We start from the raw sequence: 22,392 nt of genomic DNA on the forward strand, positions 1-22,392 counted from the left end.
TACAAACCTGACTCAGTTACACCCGCTTTGTCAGGAGGAATGGGCCAAAATTCACCCAACTTATTGTGGCTTGTGGAAGGCTACCCGAAAAGTTTGACCCAAGTTAAACAATTTAAAGGCAATGCTACCAAATACTAATTGAGTGTATGTAAACTTCTGACCCACTGGGAATGTGATGAAAAAAAATAAAAGCTGAAATAAATTTTTTCTCTCTACTATTATTCTGACATTTCACATTCTTAAAATAAAGTGGTGATCCTAAATGACCTCAGACAGGGAATATTTACTATGATTAAAAGTCAGGAATTGTGAAAAACTGTGAAAGCCATGGATACAGGCAACATCCGCACTGAGCTAAAGGCTAGAGCTACCGCTTTCAAGGAGCGGGACTCTAACCCGGACGCCTATAAGAAATCCCTATTTGCCCTCCGACGAACCATCAAACCGGCAAAGCGTCAGTACAGGACTAAGATCGAATCGTACTACACCGGCTCTGACGCTCGTCGGATGTGGCAGGGCTTGCAAACCATTACAGACTACAAAGGGAAGCACAGCCGAGAACTGCCCAGTGACACAAGCCTATCAGACGAGCTAAACTACTAAACTAATATCTATGCTCACTTCGAGGCAAATAACACTGAAACATGCATGAGAGCACCAGCTGTTCCGGAAGACTGTGTGATCATGCTCTCCGCAGTCGACGGGAGTAAGACCTTTAAACAGGTCAACATTCACAAGGACGCAGGGCCAGATGGATTTAAAGGACATATACTGCGAGCATGCGCTGACCAACTGGCAAGTGTCTTCACTGACATTTTCCACCTCTCACTGTCCGAGTCTGTAATACCAACCTATTTTAAGCAGACCACCAAAGTGCCTGTACCCAAGAACACTAAGGTAACCTTCCTGAATGACTACCGACCTGTAGCATTCACATCTGTAGCCATGAAGTGCTTTGAAAGGCTGGTCATGGCTCACACCAGAAATCCTAGACACACTCCAATTTGCAAACCGCCCCAACAGATCCACAGATGATGCAATCTCTATTGCACTCTACACTGCCCTTTCCCATGCAGGAATGGGCGATATGGCCTAAAAGTAATATCTCAATTTTTATCAGAAGGTTTGGACGATTCACAATATATATATTTTTTGTTGAGGCCAAGACATAATTCTTAACTGAATTTTCTTTATTAAAATAAAAAATATACAAGGCCTCAGATTCCAAGAACACAGGATGAGATGTTCCTATTCTTTGTGCAAGCACTTCCAAGAGTTCATGAACAGTGAGCCTGGTGAAATTTGGGGAGCGCATTGTCAGTAGTGTACCTTTGGTTCCTAGGGTGTTTCGGCCTTTCACACTATACACCCTCCCCAAAAGCGGCCAGCGACAGGGTGATCAATCCTACGCTTGCGTCCCATTCCCAATTAGTCATAAGAGTTGCCTTGTTGTTGATAGCCAACATCCCATGGGACTATGCATGGCATGGGCGTCCTCCTCCCTGAGTCAAGCATTGTTGACCGCATACCTCCTGGCCCTCTCACTTCGGGGCCCAGCTGGGGTCTTTCCTCTTCATCCAAAGCCACTGACTGCTGCCTTCTGTCGCCACCGATACAGCTTTGATTGCCGAACGCTGGCTCTGGTCCTTAATTCCCAGGTCTCTAAGCAGTCTGGTTGTAGATGTTGCCACAAAACCTCTGCAGCCCACCTCCACTGGTCGGACTTCTGTGTTCCAGCCATGATGCCGTGCTTTGGCAGCTAGATCGGCATAGCGCAGATGTTTTCGCTCATAAGCCTCATCTACTGAGTCCTCCCAGGGTACTGTGAGCTCAATGATGAAGACCTTCTTGAGCGAACGGGACCAGAGCACCATGTCAGGTCTTAGGGTGGTGGTTGCGATCTCCGGAGGAAACACAAGTTGCCGGCCAATGTCAGCTAGCATTTTCCAGTAGCGGGCCAAGCGCAGCTGGTCTCGCTCTAATGGTGTAGAGCCACTCTTCGGTGGTTTAGCCCCTTCGCGAACAAAGGTTGTCCGTAAGGGGTGTGATGCTGCTGGGGTGGTAGGGAGTTGGTGGCAGCTCGCTTGTCCTCCAGGGCGGACGCAAGGTTTTTAAGGACTTGGTTGTGACGCCAAGTGTAGCGTCCTTGGGTGAGGCTTGTTTTACACCCTGTGAGAATGTGCCTGAGGTTGGCTGGCATGGAACAGAGGGCACAGTCCGGATCTTCACCATACCATTGGTGAAGATTTACTGGTGTTGGAAGGACGTCATATGTTGCTCTGATGGAAAAGCTCAACTGCCTCGCTTCCATGGCCCACAGATCCTTCCAGCTGATCTTCCTCTTCTCCACACTGTCTCATCGAGTCCACTGTCCCTGTTTGGCAAGAGAGACTGCCTTGGCCCACCTTGCAGCCTCCTCCTGATGGTGTACTTCCTGCACTACCATCTTCCGCCGCTCTGGTGCAGTGGCCTTACTCCAAGCAGCACGGCTAGTTAGCCCAAGGCCTCCTCTCCCTTGCTGAACATGACCAACAATGTCAGCATGTCTGAGGGATGCTGTTGCCACCTGGACTGCTTTTCCTGGCCTCCATTTGCGCCCAGTTGCCAAGGTCGGCGCGTTGTTGCTCACCACTGGGTCTCGAGATTCATTCAGTGTCATCTGAAGCCTGGTTTTTGCACACTTGAATTCCTCTGTTAGACTGGTGAGGGGCAACTTGAGGACACCATCTCCATAGAGGCCTATGGTGGTAAGGCATCGTGGAACTCCGAGTCACTTCTTTAAGTAGCCTGTGACTCCTCTTTCCATCTTCTCCACTGTTGAGATTGGAACCTCATACACTGCTAGGGGCCACAACACCCGGGGTAGGAGACCAAACTGCAGACACCAGGCCTTTAACTTTCCAGGTAGCTGGGTGTTGTTGATGGACTGTAGGCTACTACTGATGTCTTTGTGCAGCTGTTGCACCTGGTCTTTGTCCTTCAGGCTTGCATCATACCACCTTCCAAGACTTTTTACAGGCTGCTCAGACACTGTTGGGATTTGGTCATCTCCGATGAAGGATTTCAGGTCAGAGAGTACTCCCTTCACAATCGAGATGCTGCGTGACTTGGATGGTTTAATCTTCATACGGGCCCAGCTGATGTTCTCCTCGAGTTTTCTGAGCAGTCTCCTGGTGCATGGGACAGTGGTGGTCAATGTTGCAATGTCGTCCATGTAGGCTCTGAGTGGAGGGAGGCGGAAACCAGAGTCGACTTGCTGTCCACCAGCAACCCATTTTGAGGATCTGATGATAACCTCCATTGCCATTATGAATTCCAACGGAGAAATGGTACATCCTGCCATTATACCTACATTCAGGCACTGCCATGAGGTAGTGAAGCAGAACTGCAGATCCTGGAAGTACGACTTCATCAGGGTTGTGATGGTGTCCGGTATGTGGAAAAATCTGAAGGCAGACCACAGGAGTTCATGGGGCACAGAGCCAAATGCATTGGCGAGGTCGAGGAAGACTACATGGAGGTCTCTTTTCTTCACCTTTGCCATTTGGATCTGGTGCCAGATCATGCTGGAATGTTCCAAGCAGCCAGAGAACCCTGATGTTCCTGCCTTCTGTACAGATGTATCGACGTACGCATTCCTTTGCAGTTACTTGGCCATCCTCTGGGCAATGACCGTAAAGAAGATTTTACCCTCGACATTCAATAAGGAGATTGGGCGGAATTGGCTGATGTTCACTGCATCCTTCTACTTAGGGATCAGGAACCCGCCTGCCCTACACCACACTTTGGGTATTATCTTCTTTTGCCAAGCTGTTCTCATAAGCCTCCAGAGGAACCCCAGGACATCTGGTGCGTTCTTATACACTTTGTACGGGACTCCATTTTGCCCCCGGGCTGATGCTGTTTCTGCCCGTCGAACTGTGTTTTCCACCTCTTTCCATGTCGGAGGGCTGGTCTCAATATGATGTTCCGGGGGTTCAATGGGTGGGATATCTGATGGGATGGCCAGATGTTCATGTCGCTTTGAGTCAAAGTTTGTTGTTCTCAGGTGCTCCTCTAGGTCTTTCTTTGTTGTTTTTAGAGCTCCACTTTTTTCCTTCGTGAAGATACTTTTAAGGAACTTGAAGGGATCTTTATAGAATCGAGTTCTAGTTTGTTCTTTCTTCCTTCTGCGTTTCCGTAGGTTATCTGCTCTACAGAGCGATGCCAACCGGGTTTTGATGTCAGCCTGAAGTGACTCTATGCCCTCCTTTTCCACTTCCGAGGCCTTCTTCCACTGTTTCTTAAGCTGTCTCCTTTCTTGAACAAGGCGCTTGATTTCTTGTTGCCTACTGGAAACTGGTGGGGTTGGAACCTTTCTCCCGCATATTTAACTCTTCATTCGACTGATTTGATCGATTTCGCAGAAAATAATCAATGCGAGGCCTCTGTCTCTCTTTACCAAAACACCCCTTCTTCCCCTGGTGGATCCTCAACCAATGGTGTGATGTAACTTGCCTACCACCACAGACACATACCTGCGTCTGTTTGTGGCCCGCTGTTGCAGCGGAACTTGTGACAGTTGCTGTGGTGTTCTCTTGTACTGTGCTCTCATTACTCGTAGTCGTTTCCGGTCCAGTCGTTACCATGTTGTCAGCCGATTAGTCATCTTCCGCCCCCGGTCTCGCAGACTCTAGTGGTATTCTCGTATGTTGACTTTCTGTCAAGGCCTATTTGTGCAAAACAAATGAACAATACACAAATCTATTCTATTGTTTAGGAATGTTTGACCACTAGTTGTTTGAATATGTAATTTATATAATAATTTTGATTGAAAATGTATTCATTTAGTTAATTTGTTGTTAATGTTAAAACAGCCTGTGGTTATTTGCTATTGGATTGGCAGAATGACACAACAAAAAACACATTCGCCTACAGCTGGCCTGAACATAACTTTTTTGAATGCACTTTAATTATCCAATGTCACACTTACTGATGGTGAGGTGACGCCTGTGCCCAAAGCACTGCAGGCGGGTCCAGTAGTTAAATCGCAATTATTTTATGATGTTGCTCCTGCTCTCAGTTGTCATGCACACCAGTCGGTCTTCACTCACCTTCCACGATGCCAGAGAGTCTGATACCCTAGGCTATTACTTCACCTGTATGATCATCGGGAAAGTAAGACATCTGGAAGCAGACATTTGCAATTTCCAGTCTTCATTTATGTAGTGGACAGTCAAACTTAGGTATGGCTCTGCTCGACCATAGATCGGCTGTGGTGGAAAAATAAGAAACATTAGCCAGCTTCTCTGCGACTCTTTCGCGGGTAGCAGTGTATAATCGCAGCAGGGCTTCTTCCGTGAAATACTTGCGGCTTGGCAGCTGATATTTGTGGTCAACTGTACCTAGCAGCTTTTTAAACCCTGGCATTTCTACTGTAAATATTGGACCATATCTTTTGCTATGTAATAGGTCACTGCATCTGTTATCTCCTTCCACCTCAAACTTTTCTTGTCATAAGGGATTACGTTTGAAAAGGATGCGGCTATGATAGTTTGTCTTTTAGCAGACGTTTTGGGAATCGGGCGACTGGAATCGGCATTGCTTAGTCTCACGCATTCCTCCATTCCACCGCGTGTTTCAGTTGCAGGTGATGGAAGTGGTTGGTTATACGGCTGCTTTTCGTTGCAATTGTCTTTCGACACATTTTGCACAGAACATTCATTTGCTGAACATCAGACCTCTTAGACCCAAACCACTTCCATATTACTGAAAAAACATTGCTGCCCTTTTTGGGGATGATTTCATCCTCATGAGAGGCTAAGCTGGCGTCCTCACTTTCCATTTTGGTGGAATTCTTACCGCCGCTACACTTCTCCGGCATGGATACAATTTGTGAAAGGCTGTCTAGGGTTATGATTGGTGGATAACCTCTGTGCACGTGTTGTCACGCAATTGGGACATGATTCGACATTGGGCTGACAGATAAGAGACAGTGAGATGCTGCATTTGTAAAACGTTACAACATTATAGCAAAACCTCGATTCTTGCGATACAAGCATTTTCCATATCGCGCTAAAAAATAAACTTGAATATATAGAAAAAACTTGATATATCGCCCAGCCCTACTTGAGACATGTTGGTATTACAGACTCCGTCAGGGAGAGATTGAAAATGTCAGTGAAGACACTTGCCAGTTGGTCAGAGTATGCTTGGAGTACACGTCCTGGTAATCCATCTAGCCCTGCGGCCTTGTGTATGTTGACCTGGTTAAAGGTCTTACTCACATTGGCTATGGAGAGCGTGATCACACATTAGTCCGGAAAGAGCTGGCGCTCTCATACATGCTTCAGTGTTGTTTGCCTCCACACGAGCATAGAAGTAATTTAGCTCGTCTGGTAGGCTTGTGTCACTGGGCAGCTCGCGGCTGTGCTTCCCTTTGTAGTCCGTAATAGTTTGCAAGCCCTGCCACATCCGACGAGTGTCGCAGCCGGTGTAGTAGGATTCAATCTTAGCCCTGTATTGACCCTTTGCCTGTTTGATGGTTCGTGGGAGGGCATAGCGGAATTTCTTATAGGCGTCCGGGTTAGAGTCCCACTCCTTGAAAGCGGCACCTCTACCCTGAGGGTGTTGCCTGTAATCAATGGCTTTTGGTTGGGGTATGTATGTACGGTCACTGTGGGGACGACGTCAACGAGGCACTTATTGATGAAGCCAGCAACTGATGTGGTGTACTCTTCAATGCCATCAGAAGAATCCCGGAACATATTCCACTCTGTGCTAGCAAAACAGTCCTGTAGCTTAGCATTTGCGTCATCTGACCACTTCCGTACTGAGTGAGTCACTGGTACTTTCTGCTTTAGTTTTCGCTTGTAAGCAGGAATCAGGAGGACAGAGTTATGGATTTGCCAAACGGAGGGCGAGGGAGAGCTTACACGTGTCTGTGTAAAGTTGGTCTTGTTTTTTTCCCCCTCTGGTTGCACATGTAAAATGTGCTTATAGAAATTAGGTAAAACAGATGTAAGTTTCCCTGCATTAAGTTTCACTGGATGAGCATTTTCTTGTTTGCTTATGGCCTTATACAGCTGGTTGAGTGCGATCTAAGTGCCAGCATCATGTAACGCTCATCGTAGGTGGAAGAATAGGGGGACCAATGCGCAGCGTGGTAAGTGTTCATATTTTTTATAGCGTAATGAACACTGAACAAAACAAATAAAACAGCAAACAAACAGTCCTGTATGGTGCTGAAAATACACTGAACAGAAAAGAATCCCCCACACCACACAGGTGGGAAAAGGCTACCTAAGTATGATTCTCAATCAGAGACAACTAACGACACCTGCCTCTGATTGAGAACCATACCAGGCCAAACACAAAATCCCCACATTGAAAAAGGATCATAGACAACCCACCCAACTCACACCCTGACCATACTAAAACAAAGACATAACAAAAGAACTAAGGTCAGAACGTGACTGTACCCTCCCCCCCCCTCCCCCAAAGGTGCGGACCCCGGCCGCAAAACCTGAACCTATAGGGGAGGGTCTGGGTGGGTGTCTGTCCGCGGTGGCGGCTCTGGCGTGGGACATGGTTTCGTGCACCTTGATACACACATTATCTGCATGTCAGCACAACTGGGCAGTTTTAGCGTTTTGGGAACCTATCTCTTGTCAAATCCCCACAATATTCCCACTGGGAAACTTTAAAGAAAAGCAAAATGTGTTGTGAATGTTTTTTGCAACCTAAAAGAAACATTGTAGAATCATCTGCACAAGTGGACAGTTTGTGTTTTGGGAACATATCTTTTGTGATGTCCCCACAATGTTAACACCAGACTGTTCCCACAACCTAATGAAACATTCTGGGAATCTTTAAAGAACACATTTAATTTGTTCTCGGAAATGTCTTGCAACATCTGGCTAATGTTTTATACAAACATTATTTAATCATCAGCACGACTAGACCGTTTTTGTGTTATGAGGACATTTGCAGAGACCTGATGAATGTTCAGGGAACTTTCACAGAACCAATTTTGGTTTGCTGGGTAGGGTGTTCATAGGAAGTAGTTTCTTCTCTACATGTACGATTTCTGACAGTGTCCAGGGTAAAGTGAAGTGAATGTGGAAACATGGAGAGTGACCCATGTTGTGATGATGCTGAGGTATTGACTGGGATCTGCCTGGCTTGACCCAGCAGTGATAATAGTCCTGCAGGCAGACAAGCACCACATGCTGCTTACATGACAGGATGCCTCGCTGTTTCCCTCAATAACAATGTTCCAGAAACCCGTCATCTCTGATATAACACAGAAACTTTGTCTAACCATCAGAGATATGTAGCTAGAATAGAGATGTGAGTGCAACCATTATCTAAAGACAACCAACCCATAAGGGAGCTGAATTTCTGAAAGAGCACAGCAGCAATCACTAAACCACAGCAACACCTCCCTCTAAATATCACAGGTTCTGTTTGTCACAAGTTTTATTCTCACATTCCCTGGCACACTAACATATCTGTATAAAACCCTCTACAGCCATTTTCTCCCTCAACACTGAATCACAGCCCAGACGGCCCCGTCCCACCAGACAGACAGAGCTGTCTCACCAACTGGCCAACACCTTCACATAACATCAGCTAGCATAGCAGACAGCAGACAGCAGGAGCCATTAAGTGACAACTCCACAGTAGTCCCCATAGTGTGTGACAGCCAGGCTGTGATATAGACAGACACAGCCAGGGCCTGCTTACAGCATACCGACACTATACCCCATCTCTGTGGTTTCAGCTCTGCCTGAGAGACTAAATCCATTGAGCCAGGGAGGCATGTACTGTAGCAGCAGCCGTGGTTTGGTCAGATCCCTCAGCATGACAATCCCCTCATGTTTGTCTGTCTATCTGCAGGGTGTGAATGCACACCAGAGGGTAATTCAAGAGAAGCGGCCTTTTAGGGAACACGTTGTCTTTTCTCTCCTTAACAGCTTTACACAAATGTCTGAGAGCCGAGAAAAGTTTTCTGTGAGCCAAGGGTCTGGGGGGAGGGTGAGGGGATAGAAGACGAGAGGTACTGTAGCTACATTGACCTGGTAAATGGCCTAGCTCCCGAAAAACTTCAGAACAAAAGGATAGGGGTGATTTTGAGTGCTACTTGTTGAATTGTTGAGACAGACAGGAATTTTTGAAGGGCGTTAGAGCCACTTCACAGAACAAAACACACCCACTCATAGAAGCATACAGCTCGAAAAGAGCAAGGATACCAATGGGCAAATCATATGGACTAAAATAGTCATACGGAAGCGGAACTCAAGAATTGTAGACTATAACATCTACTGTATATTGTTGACAGACACAATAGCCAATATTGTTTCTCTTTCAGCCCAGAGAACACTTCCAGGGATAACAGATTCAGACACATTTACAGGAACATAAAAATTCATACAGTGTACTCTCTCCACAAAATTATTACTTCACTTCTCTAGTAGTTATTAAATCTTCTGTTGTTAACTCATATAAAATACAGCCCTTTAAACAGCCTCATGCCCTCTCTGTTGCTCCAGGGAAGAGAGGAAAGAGAGGCAGGAAAATAGTATGAGCATAAAGGAAGGAAGAAAGAAGAGACGGATGAATGAAGAAACATTATTTCATATTATGGTCAGATGTGGCTAAGAAAAATGCATTGGGAAAAGTAGGGGGAAAGAGGGGAGGGGAGAAGAGAGCGAGAGGGGATTTGGTCCACAGAATACAGTACACCCAGTAGTGTAACTACCTACCTTGACCGGTGTGGCTCAGGTGGTGGTGGTGCTCTACACTGGGTGATCGGGGTTCTGGCAGGTCCTCACTCCCTCCATCTGCAGATGAGGAGTGAGACAAAGAGGAGAGAGTGTGAGCGTGGGGATGCCAGGAAAAGGAGAGAGAATGAGTGCGGCAGTGTGGCTGGCATTCCAGGTAGGCCACCTCATCCTCCACCAGCCAAGACTGGGGCCTCAGGACCCCCAGGAGACTACTGACACACAGCCCCTCCACACCCCTCCTCCAGGGGCCCAGACGATCCCGCAAACTGGCAAAGTACACACAATTCTTCTTCATCAAGGTGGGTTGGGATGTAGACCGAAGACACCAACCAGGCCCTAGTCCAAAGCCCAGGGCCCACCCACGAGAGAACGGTTACAATACTGAGAGGAGTGGTGATCCAGAGCTAGTCCTTCTGGATGAGTGAGAGATAGGACTGGTGGTACAGTACACTACAGTACAGTAGGCGTTTTCTGAAAGTTGGCTAATTATACGAGGATCAATTACTGTGGGCCCAGAGGACTGAGGATGCGCCGAATACAACTGGTGTAGACTTTTTACAGTGAAATGCTTACTACACGAACACTTCTCAACAATGAAGAGTTTAAAAATAAAAATGGTAACAAAAGAGGAATAAAATACTCAAGAATGGAGCCATATACAGGAGTACCAGATCAATGTGCAGGGCTATGAGGTATTTGAGGTAGATAAGTACATAAAGGCAGGGTAAAGTGACTAGGCATCCGGATAGATAACAATAAGTGTAAAATAAAGAACAGAGTAGCAGCAGCAAATGATGAGTGTAAAAGTGTGGATTAACCACAGTGGATGGAGCAGGGCTGGATTAGGGGGTCGATGGGCCAGCGCCTGCTTTGCCTCTCCACTACAGGGTCTGTTTGACAAGGCCGAGTCCCTATCATAGGCTACAGTGATCTACAGTACAACTAAGACTGCATGGCACCTTATTTCCTATATAGGGCACTATTTTTTATCAGAGCTGTATGGGCCCTGGTTAAAAGTAGTGTACTAAACAGTGAATAGGGTGACATTTGGGATGCAGACTATCTCTGCAAGGGGCTTTGTGGCATATCATGATTTATTCCTAAATAACACATCCCACTGGTATTTATAAACCAAGCCATTGTTTGAAAGTTATCTAAGACAATGGATTTCCTCTCTCTCTGTAGTAGATCTTGGCTTGCCACCGAAGTACAAAGCGGTGTGAGTCTTTCTTGCTAAGGGTTGTGTACTCTGGCAATGGCGGATGCACCAAATGTGTTACCATCAAAGAGTCCTGTGTGTGTGTCTTCACCCAAACAAACACTTGTGTATTTCAACTGATTATAAACCCACAAATACAGATACTGTACATCTGTGCACAGTATGCTGTTGTGCCCATACAGGATAGATTGGGCTGCTGGTGGAAAGATATAGCTTGTCGATAGACTGATAAAATTACCCGGAGGGCCGGAGTGTGTTAGTGTGAGAACTGGGGTAGTGAGAGGTTGACACCGTCTCATTCTGTTACCCTGGTTCCTAACTGCCAACACCACCCTCCACACTTTGACAAAGGTCTATTCTGCTATCTTTATTTTTAGTTTGGTTGTTTATAGAATAACACGTGGATATAATGTGATGCTTTCAGTAATGCTGTGTAGACTATTTTTTGTTTGGTTGTTTCAGTATACACAGCATCGCTGAAAGCATCAAACTATTATATCCAAATGTGTTGGCAAGTTGGTTAGGACATCTACTTTGTGCATGACACAAGTAATTTTTCCAACAATTGTTTACACGCAGATTATTTCACTTATAATTCACTGTATCACAATTCCAGTGGGTCATAAGTTTACATACACTAAGTTGACTGTGCCTTTAAACAGCTTGGAAAATTATGTCATGGCTTTAGAAGCTTATGATAGGCTAATTGACCTCCTTTGAGTCAATTGGAGGTGTACCTGTGGATGTATTTCAAGGCCTACCTACAAACTCAGTGCCTCTTTGCTTGACATCATGGGAAAATCAAAAGAAATCAGCCATGACTTCAAAACATTTTTGTAGACCTCCACAAGTCTGGTTCATCCTTGGGAGCAATTTCCAAACGCCAGAAGGTGCCATGTTCTTCTGTACAAACAATAGTATGCAACTATAAACACCATGGGACCATGCAGCCGTCATACCGACATTCTGTCTCCTAGAGATGAACGTACTTTGGTGCGAAAAGTGCAAATCAATCCCAGAACAGCAGCAAAGGACCTTGTGAAGATGCTGGAGGAAACAGGTACAAAAGTATCTATATCCACAGTAAAACGAGTCCTATATCGACATTACCTGAAAGGCCGCTCATCAAGAAAGAAGCCACTGCTCCAAAACCGCCATAAAAAAGCCAGACTACGGTTTGCAACTGCACATGGGGACAAAGATTGTACTTTTTGGAGAAATGTCCTCTGGTCTGATGAAACAAAAATAGAACTGTTTGGCCATAATGACCATGGTTATGTTTGGAGGAAAAAGGGGGAGGCTTGCAAGCCGAAGAACACCATCCCAACTGTGAAGCACGGGTGAGGCAGCATCATGTTGTGGGGGTGCTTTGCTGCAGGAAGGACTGGTGCACTTCAAAAAATAGATGGCATCATGAGGGAGGAAAATTATGTGGGTATAAGCAACATCATAAGACACCAGTCAGGAAGTTAAAGCTTGGTCGCAAATGGACAATGACCCAAAGCATACTTTCAAAGTTGTGGCAAAATGGCTTAAGGACAACAAAGTCAAGGTATTGGAGTGGCCATCACAAAGCCCTGACCTCAATCCTATAGAACATTTGTGGGCAGAACTGAAAAAAGTATGTGTGAGTAAGGAGGCCAACCAACCTGATTCAGTTACACTAGCTCTGTCAGGAGGAATGAGCCAAAATTCACCCAACGTATTGTGGGAAGCTTGTGGAAGGTTACCCACAACATTTGACCCAAGTTAAACTATTTAAAGGCAATGGGACCAAATACTAATTGAGTGTATGTAAACTTCTGACCCACTGGGAATGTGATGAAATAAAAAGATGCTGAAATAAATCCCTCTCTACTATTATTCTGACATTTCACATTACTTAAATAAAGTGGTGATCCTAACTGACCTAAAACAGGGAAATTGCTACTAGGATTAAATGTCAGGAATTGTGAAAAACTGAGTTTACATATATGTATTTGGAGAAGGTGTATGTAAACTTCAGACTTCAACTGTAGATCATATGTCAACTGCTCAAGTCAGCAGTGTGTTCAACAGACTACAACTGTCAAAATGTCTTAGCCAGCCTTAGCTTAGCCTAAGCCCATCACAGAATAATCTCTCCATAATAATCACAATAACCTCTAAATTATCCCATGTCGTATATTAAAAAATATTCAGTCACATTTAGGATGTACACGGAGGGCTGTGTTCTGTCAGAAAATTGTCTTTTGGCAGAACCCAGACAGTTTAAGTGGTCAATTATTTCCCAGGTTTTAAATGCCAGAGTGCGTCAAAGGGAATGCCTCATTCTAACAGTGTCTGTCTCGAACACTCTCCTCTGCACAGGAGGTTGGTGGCACCTTAATTGGGGAGGACGGGCTCGTGGGAATGGCTGGAGCGGAATGATATCAAATACATCAAACACATGGTTTCCATGTGTTTGATGCCAATCCCTTTGGTCCGTTCCAGCCATTATTATGAGTCGTCCTCCCCCCAGCAGCGTCCACTGCTCCTCTGCTCTGCTTCCCTTTAGAAAAGTCAGGGTGACATCATCCTCACAAAGAGGTTCAGCTAGCTCTGTAGCTCTCTGGGTTCACTGTGTGGGTAGATAACAGCAGTCATTAGTTAGTGCACCAAGAGACTTCATTGACCTTCATATGTCTGGGAGACAGTCTTTCACTCTAAAAGCATGAATTACCGTTACACTGTTACAAAGCATCGGGTGAAGTTGCTCTGGTACAGTCCAGTCCTTTTGATGTGTCATCTCGAGGCCACGGAGAATGATCATGCTGCAGACTTTGTCCGTGACCGGCCAGTCTGCCACTCAATGGCCAGCTCATGGCATTTTAGTCAGTGAGTTAGTATCCCTCTGCAGGCATACAAGGCCCTATAGCCTCAGCACTCTGAATTAACTGCACGGACCGAGCTGAATTGTTTTAGATTTTTCTACACTCCTGGAAAAAAGCGTTCCAAAAGGATTCTTCGGCTGTCCCCATGGGAGAATCCTTTTTGGCTCCAGGTAGAACCCTTTTGGGTTCCATGTAGGACCCTCTGTGGAAAGGGTTCTACCTGGAACCAAAAAGGGGTTATCCTATGGGGACAGCCGAAGAACCCTTTTAGGTTATACATCGCACTTTTCTTTCCTAAGAGTGTACCATTGTTGCTCTGCCTAGCCGGGGTGCATCTGAAATGGTAACCTATTCTCTTTATAGTGCACTACTTTTGACCAGGGCCCTTCCATTGTTTGTGTGTGTGTGTGTGTGTGTGTGTGTGTGTGTGTGCGTGTAGGTAAGTGAGGCAAGGGAAGGCAGTTTGTCACCCTCTGTATTATCCAGCCTGACAGGCAAAAGACAATGCTGTCAGCTCTCATGTAATGTTACCTTGAGAAAGGACCTGAGTGCTGAGCCAGTGTGGACTAGCTACTTCCACTAGGAAAAGAGGGAATGAGGGATATAGAGTGATTATTCCCCAGGGAGACACAGCAGCATAATGCAGGTGTGGCAAGATGGAGGGACGGCCGATGGAAGGACGGCTAACGTCCAGGTGTGGGCGTAGACAAAATGTCGCAGATTTAAAGCAAATTCTCTGCAATTGTACCCATTTTACCATGGGTTGGAGAGAACATTTGCAGTTTGAAAGCTAATTTAAAGGTGCAGTATGTAGCTTTTCTGACAGAATGCACATAGAAATGAGAGTTATAGATCTGTCATTCTCATTGAAACCAAGTCTGAAAAGTTTCAGATCTATTTTGTGCTCTATTTCTATGCATCACATCCTTCAGTTTTGCTTTTGCTCTTTTTACTTCTCGGGTTTTGTACACCAGCTTCAAACAGCTCATTTCACAGCATTTTAGATGTTACAATGATTTTTTTTCTACACTATACTGTGCATTCGGAAAGTATTCAGACTCCTAGACTTTTTCCACACTTTGTTACATTACAGCCTTATTCTAAAATGGATTAAATAAAAAAATCTTCCTCATCAATCTACACACAATACCCATAATGACACAGTGAAAACATGTTTCTCGAAATTTTAGCAAATATATTAAAAATAAAAAACAGAAATACCTTAAATACATAAGGATTCTGACCCTTTGCTATGAGACTCGAAATTGAGCTCAGGTGCATCCTGTTTCCATTGATCATCCTTGAGATGATTCTACAACTTCATTGGAGTCCACCTCTGGTAAATTCAATTGATTGGGCATGATTTGGAAAAGCACACATGTGTCTATATAAGGTCCCACAGTTGAAAGTGTAGAATTCAGAGACAGGATTGTGTCGAGGCACAGATCTGGGGAAGGGCACCAAAACATTTCTGCAGCATTGAAGGTCCCCAAGAACACAGTGGTCTCCATCATTCTTAAATGGAAGAAGTTTGATACTACCAAGACTCTTCCTAGAGCTGGCCGCCCGGCCAAACTGAGCAATCGGGGGAGACAGGCCTTGGTCAGGGAGGTGACCAAGAACCCGATGGTCACTCTGAGTCACACCCGAGTTCCTCTGTGGAGATGGGAGAACCTTCCAGAAGGACAACCATCTCTGCAACATTCCACAAATCAGGCCGTTATGGTAGAGGGTCCAGACGGAAGCCACTAAACAGTAAAAAGTACGACAGGCCACTTGGAGTTTGCCAAAAGGCACATAAAGGACTCTCAGACAAAGAGAAACAAGATTCTCTGGTCTGATGAAACGCAGATTGAACTCTTTGGCCTGAATGCCAAGTGTCACGTCTGGAGTAAACCTGCCACCATCTCTACGGTGAAGCATGGTGGTGGCAGCATCATGCTGTGGGGACGTTTTTCAGTGGCAGGGACTGGGAGACTAGTCAGGATCGAGGCAAAGATGAACAGAGGAAAGTATAGAGAGATCCTTGATGAAAACATGCTCCAGAGCACTCAGGACCTCAGACTGGGGCGAAGGTTCACCTTCCAACAGGACAACAACCCTAAGCACACAGCCAAGACAATGCAGAAGTGGCTTCGGGACAAGTCTCTGAATGTCCTTGAGTGGCCCAGCCAGAGCCAGGACTTGAATCTGATTGAACAACTCTGGAGAGACTGCAGTGACACTCCCAATCCAACCTGACAGAGCTTGAAAGGATCTGCAGAGAAGAATGGGAGAAACTCCCCAAATACAGGTGTGCCAAGCTTGTAGCATCATACCCAAGAAGACTCAAGGCTGTAATCACTACCAAAGGTACTTCAACAAAGTACTGAGTAAAGGGTCTGAATACTTATGTAAATGTATTATTTTTTTATAAATTTGTACAAATTTATAAAAACCTGTTTTTGCTTTGTCCTCATGACACCTGCTGGAGTCAGGTCAGGATCTCTTTTGCACACAATGTATATAGACTCTCTTTTTTTTCTACTGTGTTATTGACTTGTTAATTGTTTACTCCATGTGTAACTCTGTGTTGTCTGTTCACACTGCTATGCTTTATCTTGGCCAGGTCGCAGTTGCAAATGAGAACTTGTTCTCAACTAGCTTACCTGGTTAAATAAAGGTGAAATAAAACAAATAACAATAAAAATGAGCTATTGTCTGTAGATTGGAAAAAACAATTTAATCAATTTTAGAATAAGGCTGTAATGTAACAAAATGTGGGAAAATACTTTCTGAATGCACTTTTTTCCTATAAACTGAAATTAGGCGAACCATCCAAATGTTAGCAACCAGGAAAGGAGGGGTGAATTCTGCCCATTGTACCTTTAATGCAAATCTACTCATTTTTTCCATAGGGTTACCCAGATTATGGTGGAGATAACATTTTGTAGTTTTAAAGCTAATTACCTGCAATTCTACACATTTGGCCAAGGGTGGAGAGAACATTTTGCAGCTTAAAAGCTAATTTCCTATGCATTTTTCCATGACACATGTCATGTTCATATGGTATCTGAATGAGACAAACAAAATCAATGGAGGCCCGATGTTAGCTGAAATGGGCTAATTGAGGGACTGTCAGTGACTGACAGAACACGAAGAAAACTGCTGATGTACAACCAAATTTCGAAATTGCACCTTTTGTATTTTAATATTTGAACTCTAAGCAGTAAATTGAGATGCCGACTGAATCCCCCCCACACACACACACACAGAAAAAAAAGGGGGGGAGGGCCCCTCAGTGTCCGCATATGTCGCTTATTTGTTGGGCTGGCCCTGAGATATAGAATGCAATTTCCACAAACCCTTGATGGAATTACAGCTTTAGTTATGTTTCTAGCTACAGTACATGTTTATTTAGCCTAGGCGCAAACTTTCAAATCACTGGCGTTTTCCAATTTGCGGAGCAGTCGATGCCTCATGTTTTCAATAAAAGGGTAAAAGAGTACAGTACATCCAAACAATGCAGACTACAATATAGGTTCATTTGTTTCAATGTTATCTCATATTCTGCTGAGCTTGCGGCTATCATAATATAATGTTATGTAATTCATTTGAGCTTCTGCTTCCCTTCTCTCCCCCTGAGCCCTCCCAGGTATGACCTTTTTTTTTCACTAGATGTTCTACAGTAGTGAACAGACAACACAACAAGGGGAACCATACTTGGTATTAATTGAATCATACGCTTCAGGACAGCATAAACAACATACTCCACTATAGACAGCCAGGTTAACAAAAGCAGTTCAAATGTTACAAAATCACAAACATAGCTTAAACCAGTATCAAGGGAAATTCCATGGGAAAGGAATTACACGGAGATTCTTCACCTTAAAATGTAGGCCAGACAAAAAACCTTGATTTCAAACTTTGACAAACCACACAACTGCACTGAGTGTACAAAACATTATGAACACTCCCTAAAATGTAGTTGCATCCCACCTTTTGCCCTCAAATCAGCCTCAATTCATCGGGGCATGGAATACAAAGCTGTCGAAAGTGTTCCACAGGAATGCTGGCCCATGTTGACTCCAATGCTTCCCACAGTTGTGTTAAGTTGGCTGGATGTCCTTTGTGTGGTGGACCATTCTTGACACACGGGAAACTGTTGAGTGTGAAAAACCCAGCAGCGCTGCAGTTCTTGACACACTCAAATTGGTGTGCCTGGCACCTACCCTCTCTTTCCATTACATAGACTGACCAGGTGAAAACTATGTTCCCTTATTAAATCCACTTCAATCAGTGTAGATGAAGGGGAGAAGACAGGTTAAAGAAGGATTTTTAAGCCTTGAGATGATTGAGACATGGATTGTATATGTGTGCCATTCAGAGGGTGAATGGGCAAGACAAAAGATTTAAGGCACTTAAATGTTTTGTACACTCACTGTACATGCATATTTTTTTAAGTCTGTTAAGAACAAATTATTATTTTACAAACCCTCCCCTTACACGGACAATGCTGGGCCAATTGTGCGCCGCCCTATGGGACTCCCGATCACGACCAGTTGTGAGACAGCCCGGGATCGAATCAGGCTCTGTAGTGACGCCTCTAGCACTGAGATGCAGTGCCTTAGACCGCTGCGCCACCCGGAGCAGCGGGTGAACAATTTGAACAATTTATGCAGTAATGAATTTCCTGGAAAAACTGTACATCTTCATAGTTCTTCCTGTAAATGTGTTTTGTAAAATCTGTGGAAATTCATCCTTGTGCATAGAGTTCTCTGGTTTGTTAAACTTTGAAATCAATGGTTCTTGTTCGGTACACATTTTAAAGTGAAAAATCTGAGTCTCAGCCTAATTTCATTACCATGGAATTGCCCTCAATCAGACCATTCTGCTGATTCCTTTCATGTCCTCATAATACACTCATCCCTCTCTGTGAGGCAGGGTGGCTGTACCATACAATTAGCTAGGCAGTACAAAGGCCATGGACGGTGACGCATGAGAGGGCCCGATCTGCGTCAGGCGCTGGCCGCCATCTCTACTTCTCTACAGGGTCCTGGAAGGTGTTGTTAGTGGAACAGGAAGTATAGAGAGAGAGAGAGAGAGAGAGAGAGAGAGACACAGACAGACAGACAGACAGACAGACAGACAGACAGGAGAAAAAGATGAGAGAAAAAGAGATAAAGAGAGGCACACTCTGTGCCTCTAAAAAAAAGGTCTGTCGCAGTATTGAGTGGGTGGGCTTCACCAGAGAGACACATAACCAACCAGCAGCCTGAGGTACTAGTGGCCTTATATTATACAAAGACACTCAAAACACCGCTATACATAACACTGAAAGAATATGGAGGTGTAGTGCCTGCGTGTGAAGTGACTGACTACTCGTCCCTGGTTCCTTGGTTCTCTTCAGGCAGAAATAAGAGTGAGATGGAGGAAGAGCGTGAGTGAGAGAGAGAGCGAGAGCACATTATAGCTCCTGGTCTTCCTCGAGGCGTTCCATTGATCAGCACCATGGAGGACTGACTTTTTTGGAATCCATATTTTATACATAAAGAAGCAGCACCAAGCTAACTGAGCATTTTCAATTTCATTTTCAATTTATCTCTCTACTGCCATAATAACAATAATAATGATAGTGTATTTCATTTACAAAGTGCATTTCTGGCACTCAAGGCTAGCTACCATCACCCAAATCACTATCACCTTCACTCGCTCTCTACCTCCTTTTCTCTCTTCCCCGTCTCCCTCCCCATCTTTCTCTCAGCACAGTGACAATGCACAGTCACACTCTCACACTCTCTCTGACCTCCAGTGTACTGTAGGAGCTGTGAGTACCCTGCGAAGGAGGCATATGTCAGTCTCTACTGTCTACTGTTTACTGCACAAACTATTGTATACCAGGTAAATAAATGGCAAAAGGTTCTGATTCTGACATAAACAAATGGCACACTATTCCCTTTAGAGTGCACTACTTTTGATCAGAGCCCTATAAGCCCTGGTCAAAAGTAGTGCACAATAGGGAATAGGGTGCCATTTGGGATGCACAGAGGTCTCACTGCAGTGCATTCAATAATAATGTGTGAGTAATCTATCAATCTTCACAGACGGCATTTAAATAAACCATTGATTTTGAATAGGAGAATCAAGGATGAGCATTGGGTTAATATGGCGATAAACAGTCCTTTGTGTGACACAAACCTGTCCCCTAACAACAACAGTACAGTAACAATACAATGACCGTATGAACTGAGAAAATATCACTTTGGAGAAGAAAAAAAACTCTACCCGAGAGAAGAGACGTCATCTGATGTCAGATATGAAAGGTGTCATTGTCTGTTCTTCTATTCCAATCTGAGTACAGAGCTTTCAAATGGCAGGGGGCAACCATTAGTCCAGAGAGGAGAGAGAGAGGAGAATATAGAGGGAGGGGAGGGATGAAAGAAAGGAGAGAGAGGGGGAAGAGTAGAGAGAGACAGAAAGAGGGAGGGAGGGAGATAAAGGAGAACACAGAGAGAGAGAGAGAGAGAGAAAGAGAGAGAGAGAGAGAGAGAGAGGATGGGGAGAGAGTATGCCCTCTTCCCTCACACTCCCTTATCCTTATCCTCCGTTAGCAATGCAATCACTCATCCTGTACTCAACAACACTGGCAATAGATGCCTCACACAACAACACACACAAACGCAACATCTCCATTGCAGGCAGAGGAGTGAACTGTGAACAAGCAGGGTTGAATAATTAAACATTATTTTACAAAAATAGAAATAAAGTAGAGAACACAGTATGTGACTGCCAGCTTGTAAACCAGCTTGTAAACCAAACCAAACAATCACTTTACCCAGTAATTTAAGAAGATATATATTTGAGAGGATATGACTTGGCAATTACCCCAGGAAGAGTAGATGCTGCTTCTGCAAAAGCTAATGTGAATTCAAAAAGCAAATAAAGAAAGAAAAAAGTATAGTTACCTTAAATGGATTAGCACTCCTGTTCTTCCTGAAAACACAACAGAATGTGTAAACATTCTTTCTGTCTGGCATGACTGGAAGCCTATAGTCTGAATCTAAGGGTGGGTTTGGGTAGGGGGGCTACATCCAGAGTGTCCACTCTACAAAGGGCATTTTGTAAAGTCTGAATCTGAGGGTGAATGAGTGTCGGGTGTTTGTGCGTGCACGTGTCCACTCTGCCTCTCCCCAACATATTAACCCTGAGAGGGAGGGAGGGAAGGAAGACAGGGCTAGGCTAGCTTAGGCAAATTTGACAGTCACAGGCAGCAAAGTAGCAAATAAGTTACTGTATTTCATATTGCAGGACAACTACTGTAATCCTAATACAGTATCAAAGCAAGCACTGTGTAATGACACAGTAAGATACTGTATAATTGACTATTATACAGTAAAAAAAAAAAAAACTTTAGTTATACTGTAATTGGAATGAATTCATGAATGAATGAATAAATTAAATTAATTGGGGTGAGATTTTACAGTATTTTACCGTAATTACATGGGATTGGTGCAAGCAAGTTGGCTGCTAGGCAATGTGTTAAAACATTACAGTATATCAATTAATATTTGGTGTATTAGATCACTTGCACTTCTAGAGGCCTTAACAAAGGCTCCCAAACTGGCAGCAACTACAGGGCAAAATGCTCAACCATTAAAAGTTTAAGAGATAGCTGCCACTCCAATCTGTCCACAATACATTTTAAAATGATGTGGCACTATGAGTTAAAACCCCCATAAAGTCTTCTTAATTGTATTTTTAAATCACTGTATGCCTACTAAATCATTGTCTCCATTTATTTTATGAAAATCAGAAAATATATATATTTTTAATTTTACCTCTTTTTGCTCAGTCTGATCATGTGGGCGTGCTGATTCAAATTTGAATATATTTACATACACAGCCCTGATAGGTTTGGGCTCCTGAGTGGCTCAGCGGTCTAAGGCACTGCATCCCAGTAGTGCAAGAGGCGTCATTACAGTACCTGTTTCGAATCCAGGCTGTATCACATCTGGCCGTGATTGGGAGTCCAATAGAACGGTACACAATTTTCCCAGTGTCGTCTGGGTTTTTCCGGAGTAGGCAGTCATTATAAATAAGAACTTGTTCTTAAACTGACTTGCCTAGTTAAATAAAGGTTAAGACTCTAGTCTAGAGCCTACCCCGCTTACCCCTTCAAAGTAGGAGGATACATGCAGTGCCTTCGGAAAGTATTCAATTGATTACATTTAGATTGTGCCACTGGCCTACACACAATACCCCTCAATGTCAAAGTGGAATTATTTTTTTAGAATTTTTTACAGATTAATTAAAAATGAAAAGCTGAGTATTCAACACCTTTTTTAATGGCAAACCTAAATAAGTTCAGGAGTAAAGATCTGCTTCACAAGTCACACAATAAGTTGCATGGACTCACTCTGTGTGCAATAATAGTCTTAAAACATGATGTATTTTTTATGATTACCTCCTCTCTGTACCCCACACATGCAATTAGGACCTTACAGATACAGTGCCTTCGGAAAGTGTTCCGACCACTTGACATTTTCCACATTTTGTTACGTCACAGCCTTATTCT

At 44.2% G+C, this 22,392-nt stretch overlaps 1 protein-coding gene across 9 annotated transcripts in view; it reads right to left on the reverse strand.

The window, feature by feature from the left end:
* Positions 1 to 22,392, reverse strand: part of tanc2b (tetratricopeptide repeat, ankyrin repeat and coiled-coil containing 2b) — a 218,719-nt gene that overhangs the window by 100,933 nt on the left and 95,394 nt on the right. For all 9 annotated transcript variants that reach the window (XM_090212876.1, XM_090212875.1, XM_021576270.3 and 6 more), the window contains one exon: positions 9,747 to 9,824. In XM_090212876.1, coding sequence (XP_090069002.1) covers positions 9,747 to 9,824 — 78 coding nt within the window. The remainder of the gene's footprint in view (positions 1 to 9,746; positions 9,825 to 22,392) is intronic.

This window comes from Oncorhynchus mykiss, chromosome 20 (genome assembly GCF_057628025.1).
Source record: "Oncorhynchus mykiss isolate SJ-2025 chromosome 20, ASM5762802v1, whole genome shotgun sequence".
In the NCBI taxonomy this organism is placed as follows: Eukaryota; Metazoa; Chordata; class Actinopteri; order Salmoniformes; family Salmonidae; genus Oncorhynchus; species Oncorhynchus mykiss.